The sequence below is a fragment of the Phaethon lepturus genome, unplaced genomic scaffold (assembly GCF_000687285.1).
Source record: "Phaethon lepturus isolate BGI_N335 unplaced genomic scaffold, ASM68728v1 scaffold29264, whole genome shotgun sequence".
Taxonomy (NCBI): domain Eukaryota; kingdom Metazoa; phylum Chordata; class Aves; order Phaethontiformes; family Phaethontidae; genus Phaethon; species Phaethon lepturus.
Window position 1 is genome coordinate 1 of NW_010537458.1, and position 10,974 is coordinate 10,974.

At 40.6% G+C, this 10,974-nt stretch overlaps 1 protein-coding gene across 1 annotated transcript; it reads right to left on the reverse strand.

Moving 5' to 3' along the window:
- Positions 1-455: 455 nt before the first annotated feature.
- LOC104620313 (receptor-type tyrosine-protein phosphatase T-like) lies at positions 456-7,105 on the reverse strand (the record flags this gene model as incomplete). Its single annotated transcript, XM_010286494.1, has 3 exons — positions 6,962-7,105; positions 4,016-4,217; positions 456-558 (listed from the first exon to the last, which is right to left on the reverse strand). Coding segments are annotated over exons 1-3 (449 nt in total), but the record flags the coding sequence as incomplete, so codon positions are not given.
- Positions 7,106-10,974: the final 3,869 nt, after the last annotated feature.

Below are 10,974 nucleotides of genomic sequence, written 5' to 3' on the forward strand. Positions count from 1 at the left end.
ATTTCTCATTACCCTATTCTGATTTGACTGGTAACAAATTAAAATTAATTTTTTTCCCCAAGTCGAGGCTGTTTTGCCCGTGACGGTAACTGGCAAGTGATCTCTTCCTTTCCTTATCTCGACCCACAAGCCTTTCGTTGTATTTTCTCTCCCCTGCCCAGTTAAAGAGGGGAGTGATAGAGCGGCTTTGGTGGGCACGGGGTGTCCAGCCAGGATAAACCCACCACACCCCGTGCAAAGCTATCAGTAATCCTTCCCGGAGGTTAACGGCGGGAGGCAAGTAGGTTGAGACATTTATAAAAGGAGACTGAAAAGCAGAATCAACAGCAGAGTTGGCCTTTTAGCCAGCGTTCGCTTTCAGCAGCTACATTATCAGATGAGAATGAGAGAGGTGTGAGTGAAGCCTGGGGAGGAAGGAGAGGGGAGAACTGTGAAAAGAGAAGACAAAAACCTACCTGACAGGCGCTCCCCGCGACTGAGCGGGCTTCAGCATAACGGTGATGGTAGTGTCAGTCTCGTTCAGGGGGGAGTCCGTGTCGTATTCCGGCATCGACGGTGCTACAGCAGAACAAAGAGCAACACGTTAGCTACATATCAGTAACTGCCTTTGGTAGTGATGGCAACGTAATATTAACGTTTCCTGGAGGCTGTTTAACATTTCTTAAATGAAACATCAAAATAGTACCCGATATTACAACCAAAATGGTCAAAACCACTGAAGTATTTGTACACTATTTTCCTACTAAAATTAAACAGGAATCGGACACAGAAATCTTCACACTGGTTTTGATAATTCTGTTTTGAATTTTTAAGAGAAGGGATCATTCTTTCAATTTTAAAAGTGAAGAAAGAAAACTGCACGGACATTGTAAAACACCACTTAGGATGAGTGAATCGGTGGCAGAGCTAAGAATAGCACCCAGGAAACCTGGGTCTTGTTCACTGTTCTGGTCACTGGATTAGATCTCCCACATCTTAGTTTTTAATACATAGACTTAAGCAGTGTCTCCTTGATTAGGTGGAGGGTGCTTTATGAGGCACAAAAGATGAAAAGAGAGGAGCACAAATTAGCCAGGTTATTTTAGCACTCGAACCCATGACATTTTACCCCAGCGCTGCAGTGATGTTGAATCAACAGGCAGCTGCACGGCTTCCAACTGCGTACTCCGGCAGTACCCAGCCAGGGTACCCCCATCGCTTCGCTGACGTGTTCGCCAAAGCAATATAGAAAACCACTGAATATTCACAGTTAGCCAGTATTTAGTTTCTACTTCTGCTTTGTTACCTTCTATTGGGATCATTTCATGAAAGTAGGACAGCTTTCCTTAGGAAACGTATTTTACTTCTTCCTTCCCCAATAGCAGACACCTGTTTGGGACAACTTTTATGGGGAAGAACTGAAGAGATCATGAGATCAGAGCAGCACCAAATTTATTCCAAAGATGCAAGTGTCGTTGAAATATCTTTGAAGTGTAAAGCAAACAGAAGAATTCACACAAATAGTTCATCTGTAACTCACAAAGGCAAGATGCATTGCGGGGGATCCCGTATTTAATCCTCTCATAGTGATTTCCACTGTAATCCTGTTTACCATCAGGATTTTTATCTAAATGCCTGAAAACTGTCAAGAATGGCTGTTGCTATTATCAGCTCAGCTACTGACTTCCCTGTCAATAAGCTGGCAATGAGTTCAGAATGAATGCCAATTCCTTAACGAGGATTTCTCTGAAAAAGGTGCTCTGCACCAAGGGGAAGCAGGGCGAGTCACTTAAAGAAGATGAATGTCACCGGCGGTCTTCTATCGCAGAGATCACCGTAGCTGCTGGAGACGCCACAGCAAGAGCCGTTCAGCACCTGCTCTGGCCGGAGGGGACGGTGCTACAGCACAGGGCAGTACCACAGAAAGGCTGCAAGGCCAGCGCGGGCACCAGAACCAGGCTGGGCTCTGCCTTCGCAGGCTCCATCGTCCTGCTTTGAAGCAGCTGCATCCACCTGCAGCGCTGCACTGGTGCAACTAAGTTGTTTCTGCTACGTTAGCTAGCTCAGATGTCTCCTCCTGGCTGTGTGTGAGACCTGCTTAGTTATCTTCTGTGTGAAGCACTGCACCTGCCACAGAGAGTTTACAATCTTACTTTCAGACACCGTACACTTAAAGAAGTAAATGCAAGAAACATAGGTCTTGGAAAGACTAGCTAACGGTATTGAGTACAGTTCAGCGATCAGAGTCTATTAGTCACAAGACACTGCAATAAGATATAGTAGTTTTCTTGTGTACTCAGTACGGAACAGTTGTGTAGTACCTCAGTGAAATTACAATTGGCAGTGATGCCTCTAAAATAGCAAGCACTGCTCATCAATTTAATGCCTATTTTGCAAGGTCCCAGTCGCGCCCAGGTACCATTTCTTGAGACTAGACATTGAAAATACAAGGACAGATGCTACTTCAATATCTCTAGTGAGCGATTCTGTATTTGGATGTTGTCAAAGAGAAGTCCTCACGAGTTCTGCCATTTAATTGCGATTAAGAAATAAACAATGTGTCCACCCATATAAACATACACACTCACACACTGCTACAGCACAGATGTCTTTTCATTCTAAAATAGATATAGTCTTACAAGGACATTCCAGTCAATGCAAAAATCCTTCTTCTCCCTACCAACCTTGGGGCTGCCTCTTAGAGTAAGTTTAACAGTAATTTCCAAATTACATGCATAGAACTGACCATGCAATGAGATAATCTAATGTCAGAGATTACTCTAATGCCTGCATGGAATCTGTGCCTACCTGTTGCAAACCAGATGTTTGGAAGATGGAAAAAAAGACAAGACAGTAAACGGAGCACAGTGTGCATACAGTTAATAATCAAGCAGGCTTCTAACACAATTTGAGCACTCCATGAATAATGGAGGCACAAAACCAGAATAAGAGGGGAAAAGGCACTACCGTTACTGTGCTATCCTATTTCTCTGGTCACAAGCGAATAGAGTGCATGCCGTGCCTTCCCTTCGCGGCAGGGCTGCACAGACCCTAACAGTCCGTGGACCCGTTACAACAGTTAATGGCTTTACTTCAAGTGGCTGAGACACGGGCTTTTGCACTAGATGTTAAGGGTTCGAACCCTGCTGGCGGTTAGTGGAGGGAATGGGTACATTTTACCTCCTTAAAATTTACGCTGTCACTTACTGCTAGCAACTTATTTTTATTAACCAATTTTGAAACAAGGCAATGGAAAATATGCACTGTTGTGCACTCTTTTCTACAGCGCCCAGCCATAATTTCAAGCACTACAAGTGTCCTGAATGTCCCAAACATTTATTTCAGCTTTACTGAAAAAACAGTTAAGGTATTCCAAAAAGTGACAGTTTTAAACTCTGTTAGAGAACCTATTTTACGGTTAGCAATTAAATATTAAAGTCTGCCCAATATCAGCTCTACCATCCCTTTATCCAGCTTTTTTTCTCACAGTTAGCCTAAGTTTCCTTTTTTTTTTCCTAGAGACACATGTACCTTCTCTCTGTAATGCCTCCTGATTTTACTGCCTTTCATACACCTGTCTGCCTACCTCAAGCCCTCCCTCTGCCCTTACTCAGACAGAAAACATAAAAACAGCTTTCCTCCTTTATTTTTCATCTCCTTGCACTATTAATTCAATTACTTCATTACATCCATTTTGGTGCATTCTGAAAATAAAAGCCACATCATTGAAGGAACTTCCCCAACCACACAGATAATGCTAACAATTATTAGAGGGATAGCTAATCTGTAGAACTAATGAAGGTTCTCATTTAAGATGCTCCACAAAGATCTACATGGATATTTAAGACATCCACAAATTAACCACTGCACTTGTAACAAACACAGATGCTGGATTGTGGTATCTTTAAAAATTTGCCCTATGAAACTTGTAGAGGAGATACTAAGCTGAATACCTTCTTATACTTTCATGCATCAGCTGTAGGTCTAAAGAACAAAGCCCTAGAAAGTTCTTTTTTCTTCTTCTCCAAAGCAGTACCTGAAATCTTAGTTGCAATCCGTGTTGTGATGGGTGGCCCAAAGCCCTTGACTGTGCTGGCTTTGATGGTGAATGAATACGTAGTCCCTGGGTATAATCCTACAAAGAGGTGATGTGTTTCATTCCTTAGTTTGAAGACCTTCCCTCTTTGGCTGGACAGGTCAGCACTGGGATCCAGAGACCCAACGGCCTTGTATGTAATCTGCAAATGAAGAACAAGGAAAGTAAGGTGATAAGGGGCCTTCTGCACCTGGCCATTCTCTGCTCCCCTATTCTGCCATTTCTTGAGACTAAACATTGAAAATACAAGGACAGACACTACTTCAATATCTCTAGTGAGCGGTTCTGTATTTGGATGCTGTCAAACAGACATGACAATTTTTCCAAGGCTTTACTCAGGAAAAAACTAATTTCTTCTCTCTGCTGAAACCTCAGCATGTGCTGATTTACAACAAAAGATGCAAAAACCTGCTTTTTGTTCTGAACCTCAGAACTTCTGCAGCCAAACCAGAGCACACAGCACAACTGGCAGAATTTTCATGAGAATTTCCCACACAATCCTCCACAGCATACGAAAACTTTTGGTGCAAACATGGATACATTTTCCATCAAGTATTTCTTCCTTCTGATAAATGGTCTTCTCAAAAGGCAGCTGAAAACAATGGGAGCCTTTTACCGATAACAAAGGTTTTGGAAGTCTTCTCCTGTGCTGAAGAGAATACACCAAAACGAAATAGCATGTTTAAATGAAATAAATATCATGAAGTCTTTAGACAAAAGCCCTTCTCTTCTCTGAGCTTGTAAGCCAGCTTCTGATATCATTTCCCTCCCCCTGTTTTTAGCCTCAGTTTGCAGGTTTACATGTGGTACCATGCCTGGGTTTTGCCTGAGAGAATAAGTCAGCGGGGTTACAGACCTGGAGAGCCGTTCATGAATACACCCGCTGCTGGTGCGAACACAGCTTTAGAGGACTCCAAGCTGAAAGCATACCTTTGAAATTCTGCTCGAGCTCCATTATGCTTACCCGTGGCAACCCTGTTGATATACAGACACTTGCAAGTAAAACTCATGACTTATTTACCAGCCAATTCCTTGCCTGTGTTCCAAATTCAATCCAAAGGCAGCTCAATTTCAACTGAGCTGTCAATATAATATAACGTGCTCCACTGCTCTCCTAACCTTTCCTGATATTATGGGATCCTCGCTTTTTTGTAATGAAACACTATGAATAAATCAATGTATGTTAATAACAAGAAGTCTTCAATTTTTTATGAAGGACTCCACAAGAATCTAATTCCCAGCTTTGCTGAAAGAGCTTTTGAAAATTTTTAAGTTGCCTGCTTTATGACAGGAGGAAAATGTTGCATTTTGAGGGAAAAAAAAAATTACAATGTTTAAAAAGGAGGGCTTTACTAAAAACAGGATAAATAAGAGACAGAGACTGATGCTACTGACACCAGAGAAGGGTGTGAGCATGTGAATCCTATTATTTGAACAGAGAAGAACAATTTAGACAGAGCTGACACCCAAGATGAGGCAGCATAGCAGAGAAGGGCCACGAATTACACCAGGCCCACAGAGCAGCAAAACATTACAAAAGCAGAACTGAAAGGAATCATAACTAAAGAGCTTGCAGGTGATTTCATTGAAAACCTACTAATTTTTCCAGGAATTATAACCAGGTTTTAAATTTGTATTATTTACCAGAAACCCGAGAAAGAGAGAGATCCTAACACACCTGTCATTAAAACAAACAAAAAAAAAAAGCAGGGAGAAGAAATCTTTACACTCGCTCCTTTTCCTTAGGTAAGGTGAGGACCATGCAATGCAGCATGGCACGGGACAATATTTTGATGGTTCTTATTGCATCAAGCTGTTTCAAAGGCAATGGAATCTGTGTAAAAACACCATCAGAGTTAGAGTGAGCATCAAAGACCTTAAATTAAGAGACATGACCCAGTCAATGCCATAGCCAAATACAGAAAGAAAAATGTATTTAATGTTAGGTAGGAATGAAGCGATGCAATCGGTATGCTCTATTTGCAAATCAAGTGCTAGAGAAATAGTAATTCTATAAAATACCAAAGAGGAATTAGCAAAATAGGAGTTTGAGAAAAAGAGAGGGAGCTTCCTACTGCTGGGCCACTGAAAACTACATTCAGAGGATGCCTAGGTAGTAGCCTATGCGAAATCAGTGGTATTTATTTTCAAGGATATTATACAGAAGGCTATAAACATAAGTGGAAGATGCACTTGTCCTTGATCTCCATAGAAATATTCAACTACCTTACTCAGTTCTAAAATTGCTACAAAAAGAGTTATTTTTCTTCATTAAAAAAACTATCCCCTAAGGCAAATAGAGCTAGGAAAGCTTTCAAGAGAGGGAAAAAAAAAAGCTAACTGATTTAAAAAAAAAAACCAAACACAACAGTCCTCCTTTTTTTCTGTTGACTATAGCAGAGAATATGAGTGCAAGGGACTTAAAACAACCTGGGTCAACTCATAAGAGAGGACGGAGAAAACTATGTTTGGGAGAGAGTACATCCACGATTTCCGATGATAGTATGGGTCAATTTTCAGAAAGACTGCTCACTCAAATCAGACTTCACTATGCCCCAAAACTTTTTTTTTTTTCCATGACATATAATCTACAATAAAGAGAGATTTGTGGCATAGCCAAATTGTGAGATTATTGTTTCTGCGGCAGACTTTCTATTCCAATAGATATGAACCCTGTTAAGACCAGGTGATGTGCAGACATTTAGAGAAAGCAAGCCTTGTCCCCAAAACATTACATTCGATACATGAACAGTATGTGGATACAAGCCAGAGAATAGGAAAACAATAGTCCAAAATTGGGCACGTGGTCCAGCTTCATTCGGTCCATAAGCAGAAATATTTAAGGGACTGGTAAGCGTCCTAGTGCCTGCAGGTACAGCTGGTTACCAGTTTATTGCTCTCGTTAGTCTTGAACTCTTCTCTACTTTCCACGAGAAGAGCTCGGAAAGACTGAAGCGGCGAGGGAAGCACCTGCGGACACGGCCGGGAGAGCCTGCAGGCTGCGAGCCCACCTCTGCCGACGACTTTCATCACGACGATGATAAGCTTTTGCCATTTATAACATGAGGGCTATTACGCTCCTCTACACAAACGTTTTTGTGGCTGAGGGATTCTATGGATGTCTGTAATCGCCGAGTGCTGATGGTTAAGCAGCAAAACCACAGGTGAAACAGATGACGAATCCCTGAAAACAGAGCACTCTCTTTGGGAAAGGAGGCAATGTCTCTTCCAGCTCCGCGGAAAGAAAAAAAAAAAAAGAATAATTTTTCTCTTCCAAGTGAGATATCTGCTGTTTCTTAGATATTAGAGCTACGCCAAGTGTGGATTAACATCTGAGAGCTCTGTCTCAGTTTATTCCTCTGCGGGCCTCCCAGTATAGCTAAAGCAGCTGCGCCTTCAGCTACAGTTACGGCTGCCCTCGCCCCCAGAGCCTCCCGCAGCGCTGGTCGGCTGCTCCCTGCTGACCCGCACGCATCCATACTGTTCAAGCCATAGGCTCCCCATCCAGCTCTGCAACCTTTCTCATAGCCAGGGTCACCTCCGTTTACTGAAGTTGTTGGTATTTCCTCCCTGGAATATCTGAAAAGAGCTATACCGCATGCCTTTGTGTGTATGCATGTCTCTGTGTCAGAAGGTATCGCCTATAGAAAGAAAAGATGCTGTAACGTATCACTTATATGTTGGTTTTCATGTATAAATGTATCATGTATCAAATTAGAACCAGATGAAATGAAGACGCTATGAAGCTGCCACTCTTCTCCTTAATCGATTTAAGGTAAAATGTTTGAAGCAAGAGAAATTTCAGGGAACAAGACACTGAAAAAATTTCAAGAAGAAAACTGTAGAAATTTCCAACTCTGGAGTAATTTATAAATGCACAGAAACATGTCTGGAGAAGAAATATGGCACTTTCCTGGAATAAGAAGGATGCTGAAAAAAACACCTGCTCTTCTAGTTGATATGCTGAGTATTTATCTTAATTTCTTGTTCCAAGTGTCAAACCATTTCATTATAAAACAAACAAGAGATTCTAATCTAGAAAATGAGATGACTCAATCACTGGAAAGCAGCTGTTCTAAATTATTTTAAAATAATCTATTTTAAAGACAAGCCATATAACACTTCTGTATTCTGAAAAAAGAAGCAGCAATAATATTAATTTAAACATTTAAAAACCTAGACATAAAAACAAACAAGAAAATACTCAAAAATATATTTAAGAATTTCACTCTGAAAATATTTGGTTTTATTCTGATGCAGAATAAATGCAAATACAAAGATGATGAAATTTCTCACAAGACTGAAATTCTATGTTTTTTAACCAGCTTCCAGGTTATCTCCCACACAGCAGGCAGCTGTCACAAGTTGAAAGTTGTCTTTCCTCTGCAAACTGGAACGGCTGTCCAGAGTAGAGGACATGTAATGTAGAGTTTACATATCGGCTCCAGGGCAACTTGATGGTCCCAAGGAAACACTTTAGTGGCCAACACCGCTATGGTTCTAATCACAGCAAAAAACAGAGCAGGCTGAAATACAGCAAAATCAAGAAACATACAGTAATAAATCCTAAATCTTCCTTGGAACCTCCTTCACTGAATGAATGAAATGGTTCTCAAATTGAAGCGAGAACAGCAGCAGACTTGAAGTAATCAGAAAGTCAGATGGCAAAGGAACTCAGAAGGATAAAGAATAGCCACGTTCGCCCAGAACAGGAGGGACGAAACAGCCCAACATCCACCCGCCTGGACAGGAATGATTTACTTGGAAGGTGCACAGATGATTCAAATCCCTGGTCAACTGTGTAAACTTTGGCTACATGAGTCCAAATTCTTTGTAAAATGTAGAACAGGTCAACCATACAAGTTCAAGTCTACTGGAAACTACCAAAAAGGCTTTATATATTTAATTTCCAAGTGTTCCGTGATATATAATTGCTGAGATAGACTACAGAGAGTAAAATAAGAACAGGTCAGTGTAAGAAATGAGACGGTTAGCGAGTTCACTCCATATTGTCATTTAAGCAGACATCCAATCTACGCCAGTGCATTCTCAGTCCCCACTAACCCGAAGCACCCCCTCTTATTCCATCCTTCCCTCTGTTTCTTATCCATGTTAAAAGTTCAGAGTATTAACTCCGTGAAATCACTGAACAAATACTACGTTAACAAACACAAAGATGAAGATACAATATTGAAAGTATCACCACAGCTCTTCTCTCTTTCACAGTACCTAACTGAACACAGTTTTCTAGGGAAATGTGAATCCTTTGCTAACGGTCATCATCTGTGACTGTAAAACTTCTATTACAATATGAGCACTTACAAAACTTTCATGGTGAAGGGAAAGACAGAAGTGTTAACTGGGAAGCACAAGGCTATTTTCCACTGCAAATCTTTCTTCAGAAGAAAACACATAGTAAATTAAAAAACCCAAACACGCTTAACCCCACAAGTGCAGGGGCAACTATATATGTCCACACAAGCAAAAGGAGATTGTGGTACTGGAATATGTTACAGTATATATTATATTATATATATATTTAATATACATATAAAATACATACAATAACATATTATACATTCGTATAAGATATATTATGTTTCATCAGTCATATCTTGAATATGCCTGTTCAGCCTAAAGTATCAGTCATGGACCAGGGCACAAAACTCCGCAAGGACTTCACGATCTGCTCAAGAAGTTGACTCAACGTTCAGCGGTTCACTCTCCACTTCAGCAGCTCCCCTGCGTCCAGCGCCCAGGAGCTCACTGGATCTCTACACCATGCTTAGCAAATAGAAATAACATAAGTCTGGTGAATTTTATTCCATCTTTGCATGGTGGAGGCAGAGGGGGCTTTGTCCCGTGCTTTTTTAAATAGAAATATCAGTAACCGCAGTTGAAAACTGGAGGTTAAAAAAAAAAATCCCTGTAGAAAAGAGGGTATATATTGTTAAAAATGTCGTAATTAAACAGTGAAACGGACCGTCAAGTGATGTGATAAATTACTCGTCAGGTTTAGACATTCCTTTAGAAGAATGTATTATGGCACTATCATAAGACCCTAAGTTTAATATAAGAACAAATTGTGATGAAGAGCTCATCACTTCATTGTAATGGTCCTTCTTGCCCTCTGCTGCTAAAATCCTTTGGGAACCCTGGATGGCTATTCAGATTCTTTTTAATCCACTTAAATAAATAAATTAACAAGACAGAATATTCTGCTCAAATCACAGCTGATGTATCCATTTAGCCTTCCCATACATTTCATACATTTGAGTAAGCTTTCACACTGATGAATAACTGAGTTGTCAGGATTTCATGTGTTCATAACCTTAAAACTGAGGGTAGCAAACTCTAATGTCTCTGGATTGAGAGCTTGCCAGTCAAGGCAAAAAAAAAAATGCTCATATGTTTCTTCCCACAGCAGTTGATCCCAGTATACACTGCATTTTATCTTATCTCTGTTGTCATATAGAATTAATCAACCACGGCGAGCAGAATTTGTTCTCTACAACCATATTCACCATCAAACATTAGGACTTCAAGCTTCCCCTCTGATTTTAGCAATTGCAGCCTGTTTCAATGCAAATGGTAAGTACTGCTGTTAAATCAAACACTACTTTGTAGATACATTATGCAACCTTCTATGTATTTTCCATTTCAGTGACAGCCTGCATAGCAGTTTGGGGAAGGCAGCTGAAACTTATAAATCCATTACATTATCCCCTAACATTCCTATTGACATTTTATGTCCCTATCTTTATAAAACAGCTCATTCTGCCTCTCCACACCCCTCATACAGCCCCTAAAGTCTTGGGATGCTTTGGAGTTCACAAGTAGCAGCAATTTTTTTTTTTTTTTTTTTTTTTTAAATTTTCATTTAGTAAAGCCCCAAGACT